Raw genomic sequence first — 26,326 nt, 5'->3', positions numbered from 1 at the left:
AGACTGCCAGCGACAGACAGTCACTGAAATGAGACTGCCAGCGACAGACAGTCACTGAAATGAGACTACCAGCGACAGTCAGTCACTGAAATGGGATTGCCAGCGACAGACGGTCACTGAAATGAGACTGCCTGTGACAGACAGTCATTGAAATGAGACTGCCAGCGACAGACAGTCACTGAAATGAGTTTATAATAAAAGGGACAGAGCAGTATGAGAAAGTATAGATACATATAAAATATTTTTTGTTAACCCATTCTATTTTGTTGCAGATAAGAGCAGTTATTTACTATCCTGGGCAACACTTGGAGCTACATCTAGCTTGATATAAATGATGTGTGATGCTTTATGTTTCCTGTGGTGGCGCTGCAGGTACACTGAACAATTACTACAAGGTTTCTTCACAGATGAAATCACTGGGGTTTCCAACAGGAGATGATTACTGATCAGTTAATTGTCTAGGGACCAGAGTAACAAGTAGGGACTGTCCACAGTACAGAACTACATGAATATATAGCAGGGACTGCAAAAGTAAGTTATATGATTATAATGGGGAGTGATGAGTCCATGATGTTTAATAACTCCATCCCCACCAGAGACCCAGTATACTGACGGGAGACCCCTATAACATACCTGTTGGACGACTTCTCTTGTTAACTAAACTGTCAGTGTGTACATACATGACATTACTTATCCTGTACTGATCCTGAGTTACATCCTGTATTATACTCCAGAGCTGCACTCACTATTCTGCTGCTGGTGCAGTCACTGTGTACATACATGACATTACTTATCCTGTACTGATCCTGAGTTACATCATGTATTATACCCCAGAGCTGCACTCACTATTCTGCTGGTGCAGTCACTGTGTACATACATGACATTACTTATCCTGTACTGATCCTGAATTACATCCTGTATTATGCTCCAGAGCTGCACTCACTATTCTGCTGCTGGTGCAGTCACTGTGTACATACATGACATTACTTATCCTGTACTGATCCTGAATTACATCCTGTATTATACTCCAGAGCTGTACTAACTATTCTGCTGCTGGTGCAGTCACTGTGTACATACATGACATTACTTATCCTGTACTGATCCTGAGTTACATCCTGTATTATACTCCAGAGCTGCACTCACTATTCTGCTGCTGGTGCAGTCACTGTGTACATACATGACATTACTTATCCTGTACTGATCCTGAGTTACATCCTGTATTATACCCCAGAACTGCACTCACTATTCTGCTGCTGGTGCAGTCACTGTGTACATACATGACATTACTTATCCTGTACTGATCCTGAGTTACATCCTGTATTATACCCCAGAGCTGCACTCACTATTCTGCTGCTGGTGTAGTCACTGTGTACATACATGACACTACTTATCCTGTACTGATCCTGAATTACATCCTGTATTATACTCCAGAGCTGTACTAACTATTCTGCTGCTGGTGCAGTCACTGTGTACATACATGACACTACTTATCCTGTACTGATCCTGAATTACATCCTGTATTATACTTCAGAGCTGTACTAACTATTCTGCTGCTGGTGCAGTCACTGTGTACTGTCATCCTGTATTACACTCCAGAGCTGCACTCACTATTCTGCTGGTGCAGTCACTGTGTACATACATGACATTACTTATCCTGTACTGATCCTGAGTTACATCCTGTATTATACTCCAGAGCTGCACTCACTATTCTGCTGCTGGTGCAGTTACTGTGTACATACATGACATTACTTATCCTGTACTGATCCTGAGTTACATTCTGTATTATACTCCAGAGCTGCACTCACTATTCTGCTGCTGGTGCAGTCACTGTGTACATACATGACATTACTTATCCTGTACTGATCCTGAGTTACATCCTGTATTATACTCCAGAGATGCACTCACTATTCTGCTGCTGGTGCAGTCACTGTGTACATACATGACATTACTTATCCTGTACTGATCCTGAGTTACATCCTGTATTATACCGCAGAGCTGCACTCACTATTCTGCTGCTGGTGCAGTCACTGTGTACATACATGACATTACTTATCTTGCACTGATCCTGAGTTACATCCTGTATTATACTCCAGAGCTGCACTCACTATTCTGCTGCTGGTGCAGTCACGGTGTGCATACATGACATTACTTATCCTGTACTGATGCTGAGTTACATCCTGTTGCACTCACTATTCCACTGGTGGTGTCACTGTGTTCTTGGCCCTCTCCGCATGTTGGTTCTGTATTATTAGACATGGTGTGACCTGAGGAAGGAGCAGTTTGTGCACTTTTTGACTCTAGACTTTATGAGGCTTTTGCTCCACTTCTCCTTTATGTCACACACATTTGGTCAGACTCTTTGGTCTGCGATACATGACTGGTCTCATGAACATGATACAACATATTTGTTCTAGTTTGTTTATCTATATAGATAATATCCTCTTAACCCTTCAATGACCAGTGCTGTCCATTCATAATGACTGCAGCACAAGGCCGGACAAGAGTTCTGTGGATTTATATATCGCAAATAGATTGTGCTTCCAAATCATCCGGTACGCAGCAGGGCAGTTCCAGATTTTGGGGTCTGTCCTGTTGACCCGAGGTGCGGGAATAGAGTATTATAGAGAATAGAGTATTATAGAAAAGCGGAGACACGTCAGCTCCAGGAATCTAGGTTCTTGGAATAAATTGAAAATGAGTCCTGCTCCTCATCATGTATTATTCAAGGAATTAGCTGTGATTGGAGCGTTCCTTTAAGACTCCTATTTTAGGTATTCATGATCCCCTGATGGGTGCTGGTCTTGCCTTTGGCACCTAGGCACACCTTAAGAATAGAGGTCTCTGTCACCCCCATCCCACCACCGGCTGAATAGGGAGTTGTGCATAATGGTGGCTCTTCATTGAAGACAATGGAAGTTGTGACTTCATCTCCACCTGGAATCCGCCTCTATGACACATCCTGTGGATATGGGATGAGTGGGATGGGAACAGCCCTTTAAAGAGAATAATGCGTCACCACAATCTACCTGTTACGTCGGGCTATGTGCACACACGCCATCCATGTTGCCTTCTTCGTTTCAGTTGCTTCTTCTGTGCCAAAAGGTAACTTTAGAAACATGCAAATTAGCTGGAAGTGCTTTGGGGGGCGTTAGCAGAGCACCTCAGTAATAACAATATCCCCAGCTACACCTCCACCTCCCAGCGCAGTCTCTCATCCTTCTCCATCAAGATGTGGAGTTAGAGCCATTAGGTGCTCTGCCAAAGCACTTCAGCCTGGTTTGCACATTTCTGTGAAGTTTGGGCACCAAAGGAGAAACTGGAGTAGCATAGCAGTTAGTTCTGGTAGGTAAGTAGTAGTGACCGATTCTCTTGAAGCGGAGTTCTGCATGTTCCCCTCTGGCACGCAGAGCCTGGTGATGTCGCATTGTGGTTGGTGAAGTTGTAGACTGGATGTCGCTGGAGACCACAGAGAAGACTTCCTGCACGCTGCCACATACAAGTCTGACTCTCTTATTTACATGTCAAGTGTAGTAGCGAGCGCCGGATGCCCGTGTCATAAGGGGGGGGGGATTCCCCGAAGTTCTCTGATGTCACAGTGTGTAGGTGATGATGTCATTGAGGTGCCCTCTGTACATGGATCACTTTAAAGCAGGACCGAATGGTGACGTTACAGAGTCATACCTTGTGCTGGATGACTGTGGATAGGTGCTACACCACAAGCACTTAGGGGGACATTGATCATAGTTTTTAGACAGTTTTTAGCGTTTTTTTGCACAAAAACGTGGCACAGTTCGTTAATTTGGCCCATTTTTGCAACATTTTCTGGCGCATGGCAAAGTTTGGCACTTAGTGGTTCTGAGTCCCTGCGCTTTATCTGACATAGTGAGCGGCTGTTATACAGATGTTTGCACGGAATCTATCACTAATTTGTGCCTAAAAAGTCGCAAAAATGCCCCTACTCTGAGCAGCGGCACTTGAAAAAAACTTCACTTTTCATTACTGAAAACAAAGGTTTTTGCTTCCCAAATGAAAAATTCCCTCTATGCAACATGGAAAATACTTCGGAGCAGTTATAAAATGTAAACTTTCTCCAGTAACGACTTCATCACTTTCTATGGGATCATCTCTGGGAGTGATTATTGTCTTATTGTACAGATCTGAGAATATTATCAGTCTCCATTTACTGGACATTATAGAGCAAGATTTTTTTTCTTTTTTTTTTCCATCTCTGTAACTTTTAGTCCCTGCAGTTACATCACAATGTGCTCCGGACATTGTACAAGCTGAGACGTTATGTGCAGAGATGAAGCCCTGAACGTTCTGTCACATTGTTTCAATCTTGTTCCATTATTGGTCACAAATGAGATTTACTTTGTAGGGTAAAAATTAGAGACAAATTTGGCGCAAATGAATCAGACATGAGACAATTCCAAAACGCTTTTACTAAGTCAGAACTAGGAGGGACTGGAAAGGAGCAGTTCCACCCCACCCACCCACCCTTGGGAAACATGTGACCTTTTCAAATATATGAATAACTCCCCACACTCGGGATTGGCTGTAGAGGAGCAGGGGGCGTCGCTAAGCCAAGTGATGGGTGTTTTCATATATTTGAAAAGGTCACATGGAGAAGCTGTTTCCCAAGGGTGGGGGGGAACTGCTCCTTTCCAGCCCCTCCCATTTGGCAACTGCCTAGTCACACAGCAGATGCTAATGAAAGGTACAATATAACAGATCTTTTTTTCTGTAAAACCTATTTTTTTTATACAAAAACACTTTGGCAGTGTATGTACTATGCTCTGTGGGGACAACGGGAGTGCTAAAAATGGGTCTCCTGGTGACAGGTTCCCTTTAAGATCGGTAGCGATATTGGATAGGAAATGGCATATTATTACAGGAAGAGCTTCTTCTGCTTCTCCATCTGCAGACAAAGCATTTACCTGCAGCAGCCACTAGGTGGAGATAGCTGCAGGGATTATTTCAGAATCTGCTAGTTAAACAGGAGCTGATTGATCCACATACAGAGGAGCTCCCCCTAGTGGTGGCTCTGGGAGGCAAGTTTCAACATTGACTAGGAAAACATCAAGATTTTACATCATTAAGACCTTCCCCTTTTTTATCTCTTCCCCTTTAAAATCTCATCATTTTTATTGTAAATAGCAGTGTTTTTTGCATAACAAATTGTACGACTTAGTGAAGTTATTTAATATTTCATGCGGTTTTCTGCAAAGTGTGAGATAAATTCCAAGTGTTATGAAAACGGCAAAATAACCCCCTGCACTTACTCTACTTTCTTGTGGGCTCCGTTTTTACAGCGGTCACTATTCGCTTCAAATGACACCGCATCTTCATTCTACGGGTCGCAGCGATCACAGGGAGACAAGTTTTATTTGCTTTTAAATAGATTTTAAATAAAAATAAAACCTATATGGAAAAAAAAAAAAAAAAAAAATCTTGGTTTCGCCATATTCTGAGGCCAATAACTTTTTCATACTTCAGTGTACAGAGCTGTGTAAGGAGTCATTTTTGCGTTACGAGATGCTATTTTCATAGCTACCATTTTGGGGAATGTACCCGTTATTGATAGCGTTTTATTAAATATTTGTGTTCCAAAATGGTGAAAAATTGTTGTTTCGAACATTTGGCTAAAATTTTTCATTTCAATTTTTACCGTCGGGAACGACTTATTATATATTGATAGATCGGGAATACTGGGACAAGTTGATACCTAACTTTTTTTTGTTGTTTTTATGGGCAGCACAGCAGTTTAATGGTTAGCACTACAGCCTTGCAGCGCTGGGGTCCTGTGTTCAAGTGCCAGTGTCAATATCTGCAGAGTTTGTATGTTCTCTCCGTGTTTGCGTGGGTTTCCTCCGGGTCCTCCGGTTTCCTCCCACACTGCAAAACATACTGGTAGGGTGATTAGATTGTGAGCCCCATTCGGGGCAAGGACCAATTTTTCAAGCTCTGTGCAGCGCTGCATAATATGTGTGCGCTATATAAAGGAATTATTAATATTATATCAGTTCTAGGAAAAGAGGACGATTTGAACTTTTAGATTTTTGAAAGTATTTTTTTTTTAACTGGTTTTCAGTCCCCCTTAGGTACTTTAACCCCAAAGTACCCAAGGGGGACTGATTGGTAGGTGGTCTGATTGTTCCTACAATATACTGCAATTTTTCTGTAGATCTGTAAAAGTCTGTGTTACGTACCTTCAGTAATCACAGGTCCTGAATAGGTCACGGTTACAGACCACCGCTCTCCAATGATGTCACGACGCTCCGAGACAGTATGGCGTCTCCCATGCGCCTCTGTCAGCATTGCTGAAGGCATTTAATGACTAAGAGCTCCTAACTAACACCTCCTTGCATCAATGTTTTATAGGATTTTTAAATCAAATACAGTAGAATCATCTATTTTTGAACCATTTGGAGGATTATTACAGAGCACAGACCAGCCGCCCACCATTGCACCATCTTCTATAAGTAGTCTATGAAAACCCATCAAGGCAAAGGGGATGCAAAGAAAAGATACAATAAGACCTGATTCAAGTCCCATCTTTAATAAACAAGGACAGATAAGAAAAAAAAAATGCATCATTACAAAATGGTTATTAAAACTGCAAAATGCATATATACAAATATACAGCTCTGTGAGAACTAGACAATTTACACCATCATACAAGATGGTTGTGCAATGTACAGGATTGGCCGAAGACACGTGATCCCTGAATTCATCTATGTACAGCACCTGGATGAGCAGAGGGGGGGCTACAGCGCATTACTAGGCAATTCCCTCTAGGATCACCGCTGCTTACAATACAATACTATGGCCAACACAAGTGTATCACTACCTGCACAGCTTGGATGGCCAAGGTCATGTGTCATCTTCATGGAGTCTTTTGTATTAAAAGCAGGTTGTTCCAACCTGTCAGGGTGGGCGACTGACAGCGGAGACTACCGGCAATCATGAGAATGGGACCCCCTAACAATTAGAAGAGTGGGATTGCCTTTCTCAGGAAGGGATGAAGTTACAGGTCATGATACCCGAGTGCTGTGCTCGGCAACGTTTGGCCACTCGTAGGATTGAATGGAGCGACGGGACACATTCTCTACCCATTAATGAGAGTCAGATCGTCACCCTAATTGCAGGGCGTCCCAGCTGTCAGACCCTCATTAATTAGGAAGGTACCCCCCTGTACTGTGGATTGGAGCTGCCAAAGTTGGGAAAACCCCTTTGTGAGCTGTCCGACAATTACATTGTACCCCGCCGCAGTGTTTGATAGCGTTACAGGAGGTTTCCGGTAACGCTATCACTCTAACACTGCGGCGTTTTATCAAGCACTAGGAGCTGCTTACTTTAGTAAAATTTAGGTGACAGGTCCTCTAAGTATTAGATTTATAATTATTGCACGTGTTAAATGAAAAAAACTCTTCTCCTAGGTCGATAATGAATATACACCACAGAATGGAGCACTTACCGCCACATGGGGGGGCAATGGAGTAATGTGATCCAGTGCTCACTGCTCCTAGACCCTCAGTGTCTGGCGTTGGGATATACAATAATAAATTACACTTCATGAAATCTACATAGGGGATTTTCATCCTTCCAGACTTATCTTCCTCTTTGACCTCAGGGGATACAAGTTATTCTGGACTGATGGGCTCTGCCGCCTCTTCATGACCCGCACTGGTGCAACATTGGCCGCAGGCTCACTTTCCCCTGGGGTGGTCTCTAACACTGTGGGTACAGTCTTTGCCATGTCCTTTAATACTACGTGACTAGAAAAGATGTCTTGTCTTATCCGCGATCCCTGCAACATTGGCTGGAGGTTGAGAACTTGAGAGAATCCTTCCGCTTTTTCTAGCTGTGCCGGGAGTGACTGCAAAAAATACAGATGTGCAGTTACTTCAATGTTGGGTTAGTTACAAAAAATATCAATATACAGTGGAACCTTACGTGTATTATTCGTTCAGAGAACATGTAATCCAAATTGCTTGTACATCAAAGCAAGTTTTCCCATAGGAATCAGAAACAATTTGTTCCACACCCCAAAAATATTTAGTCTTGTATTTATTTCTTATACTTCTTCAATGTTGCGTTATACAATTTTGTGAGAGGGAGGAAGATACAGTGGAGCTGGGGCTCACATAATGCTTGTAATATGAAATTTTGCTTGTAAATAAAGTTCCAATTTTTGTGAAATGTCAGGACAGACACTTGTAATCTTATAAAATGTCATTACTATTGATGTCTCATAAGGCATAGCGCCACCTGGTGGCTGGAATCTTATCTATGCCGCACATTGCAGCTGCTTCTTTGTAATCCCCTTGAGACCGTCAGTATTTGGGCATCAACCCAGGACACACATGGATCAGCAACACCAAAGATATACATGTATTCTACAAACCCACAATAAGGGATAGGGATAAAAGGTGGGATTGATGCTCTGCAATTAAAAGTGCCGAGAACAGCTGATTGATCGGGGTGCTGGGTAGCAGACGCCTATAAATCTGGTATTGATGACCTATCCCAAGGGAAGATAATCAATATCAAACCACCCGCCAAGGCCCACTCTCAACCCTTTTGAGAGCATTTTCACCTTCCTAGGTTTCTTACCTTCATGGTTTCTTTAATCTGCTGAGAGATGGAGGCAGTGGTAGAAGTTAGCTCGGCCATTCGCGCTTCTAAAAAGACACAGATTGTACACTGAACACACACAAATATTATATACAATAATAAAATGATAATATTTTTATATAATTCTATATTCAGATTATAGTGGTAACACCCACAGTGATCTCTAACATATCCTCCATTCTATAACTTATTATGGTGGGACAACAACAACTTTAACCGAGTCGCCGCTTTCTATCCAGTTTCTCCATTTTGTCCTAATCAATAATCTTTATTTCTATAGAGCCATCACATTCCGTAGCTTTACAAATCATAGGGGACGTATACAAATAAAATATGACGTTACAGAGAAAATACAGTCATGTGGAACACCAGGAGTGAGGCACCTGCTCCCAAGAGCTTACAGTCTACTTTGATGTGCAGCGTCAGGCTGTGTTGTGGGACTTGCCGACAGGTTAGAACCATCAGGCTCAACCAGCAAGAACAACCTCGGTACCAGCCAAAGGCCGGGTCTTCCGGCGGTAGCTAATCAACATCTTAGGAAAACTGTTGCATTAATAAGAATCGAGTCTACAAGGTTTTCCGACTAGGAGAGAAAGTTGTTACCACCACTTTGCACAATTTTGTGTGTGTGGGGGGGGATTAATTTATAAGTATTTTCTGCTGCAGATGTCTGACCATGGATAGTAAATCTGGATAGCTCAATGAAGGCCTAGTTTACACCTCCCATTTATTTGCTTATGTTTTTTTTTGGAGCAGGCTTCCACTTAGGCCACCAGTCTCCTCCATCTTTCGAAAACCCATAATAAAAGTGGCGTTTTATGTATTGTAGGCTTTTGGCTTATTAAATCGTCTTTTATAGCTTTATAGCTGATCCTGATGATGTATATATAGATGAGCCATTATGTGTCGGCAGCTCCTATGTGGATCCAGGCCTGTAGTTACTTCAGTTTTTAATATGCTGTGGAAACACTCACCGGATGTGGAGTCAAGCTTCAGCTTCTTTGGTTCCACCACCGGCTTGTAGTGATCCTGGAAGAAGGAAATTGTGATTAAAAATAAAAATCAGTGTCGCTAAATTCAAATACCTCATTGTAGTCATGTATTTCAGTTTTTAGAAGGTGCCATACAATCCCGGCCTCTCTAGAGGTAACTGCTAAACCCCAGGGATCACTTCATCACTGAAGACAGACCGCACTTACAGAGCACAATGAATAAGTATTCAGCCACATACCAATATTTCCCGCTCAACCTTCAGCCCTTTTACAAAGTGGCCGAGGATTTTTCTGGGGTGTCGCTTCCTTTTCATGGCAGTCTCTACAATGGCGTCATCCAGCTGGTCCTCAAGAATTTTGATATCCGGTTCTGTGTATGTAGCAAAACAGATAAAAGTTAGTTTTATCCGGCAAGTTTGCAAGACATCAATTATCATAAAGGAGAGACAAACTGTAGATTTCTGACAACTACCTGCCTTAGGCCGGCGAGTAGTGACGCTTGTGATTCAAAATATGGATTTGCTGTACCTATGAGGCTGCTCACATGTACTGTCATTACCATGCCGTATTCAGAACTACACTAAGCTTGGATATTTTGCCATGTAGTGACACCTGCACTGTAGGGAGAGGGGGGCTATGCATGTCTTATGTAATTTGGAGTGTGTTTATCTTTTCTGTACTTATTATGTCATAAAAAAATTGTTCAATAAAAATGTTTAATTCAAAAAAAATGGAGCAGAACGTTCATGCGCGGCCGTCTGCTCGATTAATCTGACGGAGCGACGAAGGATCCGCCGAAGGTACGTGGGACCCCATCGGACAGCACTGAGACCACCACTGATCAGCAGGTTAGGCCCTATCCCGTGGATGGCTTTCTGCCATCAGCTCCCAGACTGGATGTGGCTCACCTCAAAATCTCATATCTCCAGCAGCAGGGCACCTAGAGACACAAATGGTGTCCATTTAAAGTGGAGAATCTCCCCTTTAAATGTGATATCAGCATTGTTTTTTAAGGTGAAACTGAAGCAGAGATATCCCCTCTTAAAGTTACAGTCAGGACAGTCAGGAATTGAGTTCTGCATTAAAACAAAAAAAAAAAGAATTCACTTTTTTTACTGTAAATTTAAGGCTGGATCTCTCTGGTTTTGTTTTACCTAGAAACACAATCCTGATATTATATTAAAGGGGAGATCCTGTTAAATAGGACACCAGAATTATGTTTCTAGGTGCCACAATTCTGGAGATAAGATCTTTGAAGTTTGACACCGTCATCATGTATGTGTGTATATACATATATATTATATATGCGCCACCTGCATGGGGCATTTAGGAGGTATATAGCCATATGTTAGTTGTGAAGGGGTTAAAAGGGTAGTTGTAATTAAAGTATGTCCAGCAATGCCTCATTACCCTGCTACACTTCCAGGATTCCTACAAGGCTAAAGAAGTGTTGTCATAGGTCATCCTTACCAGAGGCAGCGTCGGGGGCTTCGTGCCAAGACTCTCCATTAATGCTGATGTTATCTTGAAAAGTCGTCTCAAAGTTCTAAAATTAAAACAAAAATATCAGTCATGTATAAATCAAGACAAAATAACTGCTAGCAAAAAATATCATTTGGAGTTATGTTTTATAAACTGCAGCCCTAAAATAAAAATAAAACCCATACATGGCTCCCCTTTCAAGTACGGTAACTTTGCAGAACTCAATAGCCCAGCGAGTACATGAGGAGCAGCGCTGGTTGTGCTCATTATAAGCTCGGCATTCTATATGTTTTTAGCAGCTTTCAGCACAACCTTTACAAGTCGTGTGTATTTTGTGCAGGGAAGAGCTCTCCTTACGGAAAACTCTGGGTGCTGAACGCGTGCGTTTCAAAGCGCAATGGATCAGCTGAAGAGAGATTTGCCCAATTAAACGCCTGTTAAAACTAGCGTTTACAAAACGCATGCGTTAACAATTGCGTTTTGTAAACCCAAATGTTAACAGCCATTTAATAAGGCAAATCTCTCTTCAGCCGATCCATTGTGCTTTGAAACGCATGCGTTCAACGCCACCTGTGAGTTTATTAAGGTTGCCATGCAGGCGTGTGGAGACTTAGGGTGGCCATGTGTGGCGTTTCTGGTCCGTTTTTCCCAATTATCTTAATAGATAAACAGGTTGTAAGCAGCCAAATGCACGGTAAACTGCCAAAAACGGACTGAAAACGGATGTTTAAAACCGGACCAAAACGCCATGTGTGACATAACCCTCAAGGTGATGCCACACATTGCATTTTTGCTCAGTTTGTAAGCATGCGTTTTTTGATTGTTTACCATGCTTTTGGCTGCTCACAACCTGTTTATCTATTAAGCTAATTGGAAAAAACGGTCAAAACTGATGCGTTTTTGAACTGACTGAAAACGCATGCTTAAAATAGCCATGTGTGTCGACACCCTTAGAGTGGTGGCACACGTGCCGTTTTGTCTGCGTTTGCAAACGCAAACAAAGCTGCAACCACCAGGGCGGCCCGATCGCATTGGTGTTTGCAGACAAAACGCCACGTCTGCCATCACCCTTAGGGTATGTGGCCATGACTCTGCTGCGATGCAGTCGGCCGTATCAACTAAGGAAAAGTAATTATTAATAACAGTGTCACGAACTGTTAACATAAAAAGCTCACTAAATTTTCTTATAAATTATTGTTACAATTGAGGAGGCCGACTGCATCAAAACTCCATCATGGCCGCACAGTCTATTCATACAGTTATAGTCATTGATGCTCCACTGGGGGTTTCTGGCGAAATATGCAAATACACTTTTTACAGTTTCTTGTACAACTTAGCACTTCCAGATTATGCAAAGTTTGTGTTTCCCTGACCATTTACGTCTTACACCCATGCACTTGTTCCCATGTTACTTCACCGTCTGACAATTTTAGCAAGTTTTTGTTTTAAAGTGACATTAGAAAAATCACTACCAGGTCACTTCCGCTCAATAATAGAGCAAGATAAGAAATGGAGGGGGAATGACAAGTCCATGGTATTCTCCTTACCCAGATGACATTCTTGTGCTCCAGTTCCTTTTGCTCTGGGTTCAAGTACTTTTGACTTTCCAAAATTTCTTTGCTGAATCCAGCGCACATCCCCAGGACCTCCTGTAACAATTGCTTGGAGGTGCAGCGCACCCTGCTGTCTCTTGGGGGAGCAGGATCCATTGTTCCCTGGTCTGCATTTCTTACAGGGCTCTTGCTGCCACAAGCAAAGCGCTTTGAAGGACTTGATACAGAAGAGATCGGGTTCTTATGACCTGAGGGCCCGGCATTCTCCCTGCTGTCCACACCCACGGGCCTGGCTTTGTGACTGCTGGCCACTTTGTCCACTCCTGAGGGCCCGGCTTGGTCACTGCTGCCCACTTTGTCCACACCCGAGGGCCCGGCTTGGTCACGGCTACCCACTTTGTCCACACCTGAGGGTCCGGCTTGGTCACTGCTGCACACTTTGTCCACACCTGAGGGCCCGGCTTCTTGGTCACGGCTACCCACTTTGTCCACAGCTGAGGGTCCAGCCTCTTCTACATCAGTCCTTGTCTTCACTATAGAGGGTTCAGCTTTCTCACTGCTCAAGATGGAGGACAGCGTTACTTCACTGGTCATATTGTTAGTTTTTCCCATATTTTCTTGACCTTTCTTTCCGCTGACCTGGGAGGACCCCGCATCTGCTGCATCAGTTTTTACTTTGTTAACCTGTAATGAAAAAAAAAGTGAAAGGGAAACTAACTTATTACTTATAAATAGAAATTGTCATAAATAAAGATTCTAAATATTTTTTTTCTGTGTAGGATTCAACAAACACCACTAATCGATGATACTGATAACCTATCCAAAGTAATTTGGAAACCTGAAAACCCCTTTAACACAAAACTTGTCCAAGTCCCCAAAGTAAATACAAGACAAGACTAAAAGTTCATTCACTTCTATGGAGCAGCTGCTGGGCACAAATCACTTAGGGTTTTATTGGTTATAGAAACTGATGATCTAGCCTGAATAATAGGGAGTCTGAAACCCAGTGGGCAGATGAATCATGGGGGCGTCGAGCCTCAATGATGTTAATAACCTCAACAACTGTATCCTGGAACCCCCAGTTAAAGCCTATGACCCACAAGAGCGTTCATCCCAACAAATTCAATCCAGGGAGCTTGTGGGAATTACTTGCTCGAACCTAAAATCCCTGAACTGAAAACACATGATGAGTTCAAGTTCAGCCCAGGAAATTCCACAAGTGCATGGATCATGGATTTGTTGGACCACACTCCCTTATGGGCAACAGGCTTTAAAGGGAACCTGTCACCAGGGGCCTCATTTCCACCAAAGACCGGTTGAAGCTTATTACATCTGCAGTGCAAATCTGCCTTTTCTAAGCATTTGCATTACAATATAATTGTGTGTTATAACTTACCTTGCACCCTGACAAAATCCTGGGGTAGTCACAGGGGTTTAGCTTTGGTTTGGATGCACTTTAAATAATATGTGACTTGTCTGTGTTACCCACTCCTCAGAGCTTGGCCCCCACCTTTGTGCTCCTGTACAACTCCTCCCTCCTGCTCCTTCACAGAGCTCACAGCCTGGTGAGATAAAATCAGTGGGGGAGGGACAAGCTGTACAGGAGCACAAAGATGGAGACAGCCTGCAGCTCAGACAGGTCACATGTTTTTTTTTTAATGCATCCAAACCAAAGTCTAGCCCCTGCGACTACCCCAGGATTTTGTCAGGATGCAAGAGTAAGTTATAACTCACAATTATATTGTAATGCAAATGCTTAGAAAAAGCAGACAGCCATTTTTGCACTGCAGCTGTAATGGGCTTTTACAATCTGCCTTTAGTGAAAATGAGGTCCCTGGTGACAGGTTCCCTTTAAGGGGTTGTAAAACATGGCTGCTTTCTTACAAATACAGCGCCACACCTTGGTATTGCAACGGAGCTCCATTTATCTTTACACAGCTGAGCCGCAATACCGGCACAAACCTTAGTAAGGAGGGGCGCTGCTTTGGGAAGAAACAAGCCATGTATTTCTCTGTCCTATCCCTTTAACCATTATTCTGTGGTAAATAGAAATCCCTCTGTTATTCCTCCTGTAAGGTGGAAATGTATAGATAAACTGACTTTAAGTTGTCACCATTGCCCTGATCTCCAGGGACCAGGGAGTCCAAACATTATCCGATCAGTGGAACTGGTGGAGGATCCCGGAAAGAAAAATGGGAACTCCTGGTCATCGACTCATGCATTCCAGGAGGAATAACAGAGGAAATCCTTAAATATTGTGTAAAATTGACACCCATGGAGGGTAAGAATTACACACCACGGATGGGCTCGGCTTTCCGTTGTCTTGTGGAAGCTCTCGACTTCTCCTCGTCCTTATGGATCGCCCATCAGGGGCCGCAGTCGCCTTTTGGGGACATGTGGCTCCTCCTGGTAGCTGGACCTCCGCTGTGGCCCCTGAGGGCCCCACATTCCCAGCCTTAGCTCCTGCTCTGCTGCCATCATCCTCTGCTTTCTGCCCCCTGGAGCTCCTCTGGGGTCTCTTCTCAGAGCTGCCTCCTCCAGACCCCGGATCATTCCGTTTCCCTCCAGAGAGCCGAGTTCTGGGGCCTGATGTTCGACTCTGTGGCCCCTGAGGGCCCCGGGCCTCAGGCGGTACATGGTCACTACTGCCTTTCTGCAACCGTAAACTTCTCCGTTTCGGGCTGTCAACATTTGCCGCCATTTTCAAAATTCCGGAAGCCGGGGCCGGATGTGTCCCCCGACAAAACTCTTCCCCGTTGAGGCGACAACAAAATAGTTCCGCATGCTGAAGAAGAAGTCTAAATGTCTATAAATGTAATTACAGTATGCGTCTCTTAGAAACTATCGGTGCCGGAGTTTTAGTATACAGAGGAATAAAATAATGTCAAATATTTCATATACCAGCTGGAATCCCGTACACCGGAAGTGGCGGCGCCATCTTAGTGCTCTCATTGCTCGATTTAAATGTCTTCGGCTGATAATTGTTTTATAATTTTCAGTCACATATAATGTGAATAGTGTTTACTATAGATAAAATATTTATCTATACTGCAAATAATATAAATTTTTTATTTCTAATTTTTATGTCTTCATTCTAGTTAAGAGGTGTACAAAGATGGCGGATTGATGCGCATGCGCATTGGGGCCGTAGCATTCATGGACTGGAGCAAAGGGTTTGTGGATTGTCACTGTCATCTGTCTGCCGCAGAGTTCTGCCATGTAAGAAGTTTTTGTGATTGCTCTTTGCAAATATGTCATATATAGGTGCAGCAGTTACTGACTATGAAGAATGCTGGGACTTGTAGTCCCACAGCAAATCTAACCTTAGTATGTTATTAAATGATTTTCTGTTAATAAGATGTGCAATTGGTGCGACTATGATTCCAGCAAAATTGGGATATATTGGTACAAGTGCATGTTAGCGATGCCCTAATATTAGTGAATGAACGCCATGATGGTCACATGACGCTTGTATATAAAATAAGAATTGCGTTGCCTAAATCTTGTGACATATGTTATATCATTGGGGGGTCTGGACATCAAACCTTACTGTAATAGAGGTCCCCACAGTCAATACTCTGTGATTGGTGCCTTGTAACTTTTTAAATAAAGTTTCAGTAACAAACTTTTATTTTCTTTGATTGTTAATATTTGTATTGTGATCTGTGCAGGACATTGAACATGTCTTGGATGAAGCCAAAGCGGTGAGTATTGTTCACATTCTTACTGCAAAGTATTTAAAAAAAAAAAAATCTTTCATTTCTCTTGTTCTATCAAATTTATCTTTAGCTGGTCCTCAGAAAGTTTGGTATATGGCTAACAGTTCTTATTTTTTGCAAAAGGCTGCATATTTATAGGCCAATATTTATAGGACAATGATGATGTTACCTAAGGCGTAACTGAAAGATGTTCTTAAAGGGGTTAATCCAAATTGCAACATAATTCCCTATAAACAGAATAGATCACATGTGGTTTCTCAACCTTCGTGAAGATGAGGTTCCTGTTCTTCTGAGGAGCATGTGCACCGCTTGTTTATCCATCGTGTATGGGAAAGTGGAAGATGGCATAGTACAGTACTTGGCTATCTTTGGCAACGTGGTCAACCCCTTTAACAACTTGCTTGAAGGTGTTATCCAGAAATGAACGGGATTGGTTGCAGTTCCCTGCTTAGCCAATAGGCCAAGAACACATCTACGCAGGGAATAACAGTGCAGACCTGTGACCCCTCATTCATGTTCAAGTGTGGCACTGTTCTTGAAAGAAAGCAGCCCCTTTAGAGGATTTTTTTGTTGATTTTTTTTTTTTTTTAATCTTTTGCTTAAAGGAACACTCCAGTCAAAGTTGATTCATTTTATTATACCTTAGGCAGGGGGAGGAGCATGACCCAAGGAATACAATGAAAATGAGTCCTGCTCTTGCCTTCAGGCACTGCACAATGTATTATTCAACAAATTAGCTTTGACTGGAGTATTCCTTTAAGTTTATGATTTTGCCCCATAATACCCTTATGTACCATTTCGCCATCCATTGCAGGTCGGTGTCCAGGCCCTTGTAGCTGTCGCAGAACACTCGGAAGAGTTTGATAAAGTGATTCATCTAGCTAAACGGTGAGTGAATAATGTTCCCTGACCTAATGCAAGTAAATTGGGGGCTAGGACATGGTTGTCTGTAGTGTCCTGTTGTCTATGTGACATTATGTATATGTATTAGGTATCCGGAGCTGGTTTTTCCATGTCTTGGAGTGCACCCAGTACAAGCATCACCGGCAGAACAACAACGCAGCGCCACACTGAAGGTAAGGAGGATTCGGAGACGTCCTGGTTATCTTGATTTTAAATGGAGTGGAGAACTTATGTGTCATCTGGTCATACAGGAGACACAGCGTCCCTTTTCTCATGATCAGTTGGGGTCTTGTTGGTCGGACCCCCAGCAATAAGATGAATACCACAGTATTCTGTTGTGTGCTGGCGACTGCATTGCCTCCTGGTTTGATGTTGGTTTTTACCCAGCAGCATCATGAAATCTATTTTCTCCATTATTTAATTAGGACTCTTAACAGATGAGCAATGATTGTCCAGAAACTCCCAGAACTAAGAAGCGGCTGGATAGAATTTGTGACCTCTTAAAAAAATAATTATACCTAAAATAACCTATTTTTTTTCCCCCAGGACTTAGAAGATGCCCTACCATTGATAGAACAGTACAAAGATAACCTGGTGGCTATTGGCGAGGTATTATTATATATATTATAATATATACACATACATGCAGATGCTGGTCTCTGGTTCTGTGCAGTCTGATTGCTGCTTTCTATAATTCTCATTTTTTATCATCTATCTACAAAAATCAAATCAAAAAGTAGCTTCAGATATCTTGGGACCTGCATGTGAGTTCTCTGATGTAGAGGAGTATCAGGCTGTATAGACATCTATGCTGCAGAAAGTTCTGTGACAAAATACACCTACGGGACTAGTGGATTTTTCATGCAGACTTTTCCCCTATTATGGAAATAAGGAAAGTCGGCACAGACAATTGATATTCTGTTAATAAAATCCATAAAATGCCTTCCTAGGTGTCTTGTGAAACTGAAACACAGCCTGCGCGGGCCCTGCTGGCATGTTCCCAAGTGGCATGGATGCACAGGGCGGAGCGGCCCTGCAGAATTTACTTAGCCCTTAGCCTATTGCAGTTCATAGATGCTTCTGCATGCCCTGAGTATCCTCTGCCAGGGGTGTAGCTAGAGGTAGTGCAGAAGGTGTGATCACAACCGGGCCCATGAGGCCTGAGGGACCCATAAGGTGTCACTATCCCATATAAAAAGACTAGCTTTATAAACCATACATTCTAGTCACGGGTCTGGCACAGACTTTGCACTGAGGCTAATCGGCTTCAAGTTATGTCACTGGCCTCTGCACGTAATTTTCATATTAATAGATTGAAATTAGGTTTTGTAGAGCAGGTTGCATACTAGGGGATATTTATATAACAGTTTAGTGATGATGCAGCCATGAGGAATCTACCACGGGATCTACTTCAGTAAGTACATTTCTGATGGTAGATTTCCCATTAAAATATTAGCTGCCTGCAGTCACCACTAGAGGGAGCTTACCGCATACAATTTAGAATGCAAGTTAAAAAACTAAGCCACTACAGGGGGGGGGGGGGGGTAAGTAAGACAAAGGCTGGTGGATCAACATCAGGAAAAAGGGATTCAACTCAAGTATATACTACTAAGGCTACATTCACACTGCTGTTGCCCGCCCGTACCGTACTGTAGCGGGCAACAGCAGTGCACGGGGAGAGGAGGAGGTGAGCGTAGCTCACCCCCGCCCCTCTCCATAGGGATACATGAGGCACGGCGCCGTATTATGGGTAAAGATAGGACAGGTCCTATCTTTTTTCCGGGTACGGAGCGGTACGGTGCCGCACGTGTGCTGCACCGTACCGCTCCCGTAGGGCGCCGTGCGCCCATTGCCGTCTATGGAGGACGTATATCGGCCGTATATACGTCCTCCATACGGTCGTGTGAATGTAGCCTAAGTGTTTTGTTTCTTTCTAAAATGTAGGTGTCTTGGGGATTTTGCATGGAAATGAAAATATAATTTAAAGAACAAAACACAGTATCCTATCAGAGATCTACCCCTGCCCCTCTAGTTGAGAGGCTGCCCAGGTTTAGGACAGGTCTTTACTTCCAGGTGATACTTAACGCTCCGCACCGTTTTCTCGTTAGGTTGGTTTGGATTTTACGCCACGGATAGCGAGCACAGACGAACAGAAAGAAGAGCAGCGTCAGGTGTTCATCAGGCAGATACAACTGGCCAAGCAGCTGGGGCTGCCGCTGTGAGTCCTGCTTCATTCAGTTTTTGCTTAAATAGGAAGTTTAAACGATCCTCATAAAACCCATCATGATTATCTCTTTCCAGTCGGGACAGAAATTGTATGGTAAGATCAGATGCAGTTTCCAAAGACTATCCACACCACAGTCCCTGATAGTAGGGGTGTCAGGTTTTGGTGGTTCTATGTTCCATTTTGTCACAGTAGTGCACTGTCAAGCTACACGCATCGGACTGCAGGCGAGCAGCGGCCGGGTGCAGAATAGGGGAGGTGGAAGAAGGCTCTCCTCACCCCTCCCCTCTCCATAGAAAGCTGAGTGCCAACAATTTGACATTGGGTGCACATCAGATGTTGGCAGGTCACATCTATGCTTTCAGCCATTCGTTTATCCACAGTGCCATGAGCTAAACGTGACGTAAGCTTATATTAAATGTCTTTTCTTTCCTTCTTCATCACAGAAATGTTCACTCACGTTCAGCTGGAAGACCAACTATAAACCTCTTAAAGGAACAAGGTAACATACGCTTCATTTCTGGACTCCTCTTAAAGGAAATCTACCACCCGGATGAAGGATTGTAAACCAAGCAAACTGACATAATGGTGTGTGCCTCCTCATGCAGGATCTGCTTTTCTTTAAAGGGGTTTTCCCACAAACAAAAGTTAGGCCTTATCCAGCCCAACTTGCTGATCTGTGGGGTCTCTGTACTGAGACCCCCACAGATCACGAAAATGAGGGGTCCGTCGGACTAATGGAGCAGACGGCCGTGCATGACCGTTCTGCTCCATTAATCTCTATGGAGCTGACAGAGTTGGGTGAGCGCAGTGCTCAACAATTTCTGTCAGCTCCATAGAGATTAATGGAGCAGAACGGTCATGTGTGGCCGTCTGCTCCATTAGTTTGACGGAGCGACAAGGGGTCTGATGGAGGTACGTGGGACTCCATTAAACCCCTCGTTTTTGTGATCTGTAGGGGTCTCCGCACTGAACCCCCACTGATCAGCAAATTGGGTCCTATCCCGTAAGGACCTTACTTTTGTTAGTAGGAAAACCCCTTTAAACTTCCTGTGCCCTTTTTTTTTTTTTTTTTTTTTTTCAAATTATTTTTATTAGTTTTATCAAAAAACAACATAACATGTATTCCAGTGTTGTACAGTGTCATATAAATCAGATAACAAGATTTTGTAGATCTTATGATTACTTTATATCTTCTTGTCTTCTCGTATCGTACTTGACATATCTGATGATGACGACAATTTTAGGGATATCATATAGTATACATGTCCTTAACTTTATAGAACCTTATTTAGTCCTTTAACAAGAAAAAAAAGAAAAAAGAAGGTATGGGGGGGGGGGGGGGAAGCAAATGAGCCTGAGGGGCTCTGGGCTCAATTAACAGCTTAGGAGCCTGGAGCCCCTCAGGCTTATTTGCATAATGTTTAAAGTCTATTTGTGTAAAAACAGGGCATGAGATGCTAAAATAAGAGCGCATCCTGCCTGAAATGGGGATAGGGCGGCATGTAAGTGTGCTTGGTTTACAATCCTTCATCCTGGTGGTAGATTTACTTTGAGTACAAGGAGTTTTCTGTCCCTCCAGCTGTGTTTCAATGTCTTTGGGGTAGTCTCAGACACACCCCTTCAGTCTTCATTGGTTTAATCTACTGCTTTCTCCCTCCCTCTGTGCTGAATGACATACAGGCAGTCCCCGGGATACATACAAGATAGGGTCTGTAGGTTTGTTCTTAAGTTTAATTTGTATGTAAGTCGGAACCGTATACTTTATCATTGTAACCCCCAGCCAAATCTGTCCTGTGACAATTGGATTTTAAAAATGTTGGGTTGTCATAAGAATCAATATTAACACTAAAGCTTCATTACAGACACCTGTGATATCTGTTATAGCTGATTATTGTAGCCTAAGGCTAAAGTACAGTAAATTACCAACATCCAGAGGTCCATTTGTAACTAGGGGTCGTATGTAAGTCAGGTGTTCTTAAGACCGCCTGTATTTGAAACATAGCTACTATAACAATTGTGCACTAACTGTTGTGTACTAAAATTTGCAATTCAGTTCCATTGCAGGTTGAAGGTTATGCTGCAGAGACTTTAGTCAGCTCTTTGGATTACTGATTACTGACACATTTTGATCTTTTAGGCGCTGAGCATGTCCTACTCCATGCATTTGATGGGAAGCCATCAGTGGCTATGGAAGGTGTCAAAGCTGGATTCTTCTTTTCTATTCCCCCTTCTATTATCAGGAGCGAGCAGGTATAGTAGAAATATAGAAGAACTGTGAACTTCTAGAGAAGAGATGTATCCTGTCGTTTTAAAATATATATAATTAATGTATCCTTTATATAAAATGAACATACAATGCAGAGTTATTGTGGAGGTACATGGCATTTCTTATTTTATACTTCTCTTAAGATACATCCTGTATTATACCCCAGAGCTGCACTCACTATTTTGCTGCTGGGGGTGCAGTTACTGTGTACATATATATCATTACTTATCCTGTACTGATCCTGAGTTACATCCTGTATTATACTCCAGAGCTGCACTCACTATTCTGCTGCTGGTGCAGTCACTGTGTACATACATGACATTACTTATCCTGTACTGATCCTGAGTTACATCCTGTATTATACTCCAGAGCTGCACTCGCTATTCTGCTGCTGGTGCAGTCACTGTGTACATACATGACATTACTTATCCTGTACTGATCCTGAGTTACATCCTGTATTATACTCCAGAGCTGCACTCACTATTCTGCTGCTGGTGCAGTCACTGTGTGCATACATGACATTACTGATCCTGAGTTACATCCTGTATTATACTCCAGAGCTGCACTCACTATTCTGCTGCTGGTGCAGTCACTGTGTACATACATGACATTACTTATCCTGTGTTACATCCCGTATTATACTCCAGAGCTGCACTCACTATTCTGCTGCTGGTGCAGTCACTGTGTACATACATGACATTACTTATCCTGTACTGATCCTGAGTTACATCCTATATTATACTATAGAGCTGCACTCACTATTCTGCTACTGGTGCAGTCACTGTGTACATACATGACATTACTTATCCTTTACTGACCCTGAGTTACATCCTGTATTATACCCCAGAGCTTCACTCACTATTCTGCTGCTGGTGCAGTCACTGTGTACAAACATGACATTACTTATCCTATACTGATCCTGTATAACATCCTTTATTATACTCCAGAGCTGCACTCGCTTTTCAGCTGGTGCAGTCATTCTGTAAATGTGCAACAATCAGAATTTTATGTAATTAATATTTATTTTCTTTAAGAAGCAGAGACTGGTGAAGCAGTTGCCTCTAGAGAACATATGTTTGGAAACTGACTCCCCTGCTCTAGGACCAGAAAAGCAGGTATTGAAGAGTCGCCTGATATTGTGTCAATTAGTTATCAGTGATGTGACTTCATTCAATGACTTCTTCCAGAACAGAGAATATTTTATGATGTCATTAATATCTTTTTACTAATATGTGATCTTACTCCCTGGTATACTATAAAGTCTGGCACACTATGACATCATTAATTGCTTAAATCTGGTATTCTGTGATGTCACTAATTGCTTTTAGAGAAAGATGGTATTGTGCTGCAGTACCACACATAACCTGTGAACAGGGGTGGCACTGTGCTTTATAAAAAGTAGCTATATTATTCTAATAATGGATAACCACTTAAAGTGTTATTGCAGAGTGCACACAGCGTATGGACTTGGCTTATTTGTGTGTCTCCCTGCCTTTCCCTGATGTAGTAACGCCAGACAATATATATTTCCATGCGGTTATTTTGATATGCAAAATATTTTAAATCAGACCGGATTGAAGCTTGTCATCACTTATACAAAGAGTCCTGTAACCGCAGTGATGTCATGGACTAGAGAGCCTAAAGGGATTGTCATGGACTAGAGAGCTTAAAGGGATTGTTGAGAATTAGGAAGGAAGAGCTTTGTATCCGGAAACTGCGCCACTCTTGTCCATTGTCTATTTGTGGTATTGCAGTTTTCATTTGAATAAGGCTGAATTACATGGATAGCAATACATTATCTTCCTCTGAACCTCTAACCCTTATTTCTCTTAGGGTGATGCCACACATGGCGTTTTGAACCCGGTTTTGGTCTGTTTTTAAGCAGTCCGTCCAAAAATGCATGCGTTAAAATACGCATCCGTTTTTGACAGGTTTGACCAATTAACTTAATTAAAACTGGTCTAAAAGCGGATGTGTTTTCAAGAAACGGACTGCTTTAAAACGGACCAAAAACTGGTTCAAATTGCCACGTTTGGCATCACCCTTACAATTCGTTATGAATATCTAAGGAGCCACTCTTTCTATACTATGACATGAATATGAATTTCATATGGCTATAGATGAATTAACAAGCATTATCTCTGTTCACTGAATTCTCTCTTGATTTATTTTTCTATCTTTTAGATCAGAAATGAACCTAAGAACATAAGATACGCTGCAGAGTACATTGCCAAGGTCAAAGGAATCTCCATGGAAGAAGTTATCCATGTAACTTCTAAGAACGCCTTAAGACTGTTCCCAAAAATGTTGCAAATTGTACATAAATAAAGAAGCTATTTTAGTAATTTTGTCATTTTTTAATCTTATGTGAGGGGTAATAACGGAGAGACATCTACAATTTCAATTGTAAGGAGTTGAAGGAAAGATGGGGAGTGGGTAGGATGAATGGATAAGGTATAGGGGACATGTGGAGTGCTACAGGGAGACGGGGAGGGTGAAACTACACAGGACATAGCAATGATATGGGATAAGTGCTGTATTCTGACTTGTGGGATGTGCTGGATGATGTTCATCTTTGGGCCACAAGCAACAAACCTATGGACCTGCTTCTCATCAGAGTGTGAGGGGCGCTGACGTGTCGATAACTGAAGAAGAGCGTGCCCAAGCCGCAAGCACGTCAGGAATAGATTTGTTATGGGGTTGGGGCAGGTGACGCACATACTGATACGTGCAAACTACACCCGTGTGTGGGAGCGGATTCAGATTCTATTTGCTGTGTGCTAATCCTATGGCTAGAAAGTATGGTTCCTCCTTATTGTCTTGGGGCGAGGGGAAGGGAGATGTGCTCACAACAAACCCTGACTTTCGAATGAGCTTTTATAATCAAAAATGGCTACCGGTCCCGGGATGAGAGCAGACGCTAAAACTCACCAGTCTCTTAGAAAATGCAGACTCACAGTGTTAATTAGCGCGTAGCCGTATATATAAAACGCAGAAAATCATCTGCATAAGGGCGTGAAAAGGTGATAAAATACCGCAATGCTATAGGCCAGCTGAATATACCAGAACATCCCCTTTAAGGCCTCATTCACACGCTCGCCTGTGGGGATGTATATGGAGGGATCACCTCCTCCTTTTCTCCAGCACCGGGTGGGCATACAGCAGTGTGAACGTATCCTGAGGGCGCGTTCACACGTTCCACTAGCATCGCGTTCATAACGCGACGCTAGCGCACAGGGGGCAAGGCTCGGGGTGATGGCATATGCTTTTCTAAAGAAACGCATGCCATCGGGTTATCAATCGCATGCGTTTCCCGGGAAACGCATATGCAATCTGCCCGTTATGAACGTGGCGCTAGCGGAACATGTGAATGCGCCCTGAGGGTGATGGCACGCGTGGCGTTTTGAACACGATTTTGGACCATTTTTAAGCAGTCCGTCAAAAAACGCATGCGTTTTTGACCAGTTTAAGATAATTGGTCAAACCTGTCAAAAATGGATGTGTCTTTTAACGGACTGCTTAAAAACGGCCAAAAAATGTGTTCAAAACGCCACGTGTGCCATCACCCTAAGGCCCCTTCCACACTCGCGTTGCATTTCACGTCAGAGTTTGATCAGGGTGCGATCAGTTTTTGGTCAGTGAAAAATGCACATTTTGCATCAGAGTGCAATCAGTTTTCAGTCAGAGTTTGTTCAGTGTCTCAGTTTTTCACGCGCGTTTTTGATGCAATTTCAATGCAATTTCAATGCGTTTTCAATGGACTCAGGACTGAGCTCTATCTTTTCTATGGCAATTGATGCATGAAAAATGCATTGCACTTGCAAGTGTCTCAGAGTGCGATGCGTTTTTGATGCGTCTCCATAGACTTGTATGGTGCGTTTTTCACGCGCGTGACTTGCAAAAGTAGAGCATGTCGAGATTTAAGCGCGCGTTAAAAAAAACGCGGGTGTGTGCGTGAAAAAAAATGCAAGTCTGAAAAGACCCATTGATTACAATGGGTCAGAGTGCAATGCAAGTTCTGCGCATCAAAAGCACGCGCAGAAAACGCGCGTGAAAAACGCAAGTGTGAAAGGGGCCTAAGACATTCTCCCAAAATGTTGATGAACTATGCACCTCGTTCTCATATAAACAGAATGTTTCTACTAATTGTCCTTGTGTTAGCTTTGTATAAGTCACAACATGGCCTTCAAGCAGAGAAGCTGCAGAAAAGATAAAGTAAACAACAGCGAGGACACAGTAATTTCTAAACTGTTCACACAAAATAATGTTTGACATGGCTGGACAGTGATCAGCATGACCCCTGGATAAGACAAGATGGCCTCCCGTTGGACCAAAATGGCGTCTCTGTTGAGAAATACTGGCGGCCCCGACTTAAGGACACCCTGCCCACTATGACCTCTGGTGACCTCTCTGGATGTTACTATAGTCCCAGGCTGCAATAATCAGCTGTAAAGTGTCTGTAATGAAGCTTTATTAATAATCCTTGGTTCCATTACAGCAAAAAATTTTGAAACTCCAATTGTCCCTGGGACAAAAAAATGTTTGTC

The 26,326-nt window shown here is 42.8% G+C and overlaps 2 protein-coding genes across 3 annotated transcripts; one reads left to right on the top strand and one right to left on the bottom strand.

Moving 5' to 3' along the window:
* Positions 1-6,543: 6,543 nt before the first annotated feature.
* Positions 6,544-15,516, bottom strand: NSL1 (NSL1 component of MIS12 kinetochore complex). The gene is made up of 7 exons (XM_072140156.1): positions 14,961-15,516; positions 12,659-13,348; positions 11,100-11,175; positions 9,869-9,999; positions 9,612-9,666; positions 8,617-8,684; positions 6,544-7,879 (listed from the first exon to the last, which is right to left on the bottom strand). The coding sequence occupies exons 1-7, from the start codon at positions 15,363-15,365 to the stop codon at positions 7,598-7,600; spliced, it is 1,707 nt and encodes a 568-aa protein (XP_071996257.1). The 5' UTR covers positions 15,366-15,516; the 3' UTR covers positions 6,544-7,597.
* Positions 15,517-15,778: 262 nt separating this feature from the next.
* LOC140121029 (putative deoxyribonuclease tatdn3-B) lies at positions 15,779-24,124 on the top strand. Of its 2 annotated transcripts, none has more exons than XM_072140158.1 (10): positions 15,779-15,883; positions 16,336-16,368; positions 17,198-17,271; positions 17,375-17,459; positions 17,833-17,895; positions 19,395-19,504; positions 19,957-20,012; positions 21,651-21,763; positions 22,817-22,894; positions 23,964-24,124. In XM_072140158.1, exons 1-10 carry the CDS (start codon positions 15,791-15,793, stop codon positions 24,105-24,107), a joined length of 849 nt encoding a protein of 282 aa, XP_071996259.1. In that variant the 5' UTR covers positions 15,779-15,790; the 3' UTR covers positions 24,108-24,124. The 2 variants fall into 2 exon arrangements, with proteins under 2 accessions (XP_071996259.1, XP_071996258.1); XM_072140157.1 differs by having other exon boundaries at positions 22,814-22,894.
* Positions 24,125-26,326: the final 2,202 nt, after the last annotated feature.

The sequence above is a fragment of the Engystomops pustulosus genome, chromosome 3 (assembly GCF_040894005.1).
Source record: "Engystomops pustulosus chromosome 3, aEngPut4.maternal, whole genome shotgun sequence".
NCBI lineage: Eukaryota > Metazoa > Chordata > Amphibia > Anura > Leptodactylidae > Engystomops > Engystomops pustulosus.
The sequence above is the reverse complement of the archived record's forward strand: the minus strand, read 5'-3'. Positions and strand labels throughout refer to the sequence as shown.

Coding starts and splice junctions, on each gene's coding strand:
- NSL1 (XM_072140156.1), bottom strand. CDS start 15,365: ATGGCGGCAAATGTTGACAGCCCGAAACGGAGAAGTTTACGGTTGCAG. Junction 13,349..14,960: donor GAAAGCCGAGCCCATCCGTG/GTGTGTAATTCT, acceptor TTTTCATTACAG/GTTAACAAAGTAAAAACTGA. Junction 9,667..9,868: donor AGGTTGAGCGGGAAATATTG/GTATGTGGCTGA, acceptor TCCTTCTTCCAG/GATCACTACAAGCCGGTGGT.
- LOC140121029 (XM_072140157.1), top strand. CDS start 15,791: ATGCGCATGCGCATTGGGGCCGTAGCATTCATGGACTGGAGCAAAGGG. Junction 20,013..21,650: donor AAACCTCTTAAAGGAACAAG/GTAACATACGCT, acceptor TTGATCTTTTAG/GCGCTGAGCATGTCCTACTC. Junction 22,895..23,963: donor CTCTAGGACCAGAAAAGCAG/GTATTGAAGAGT, acceptor TCTATCTTTTAG/ATCAGAAATGAACCTAAGAA.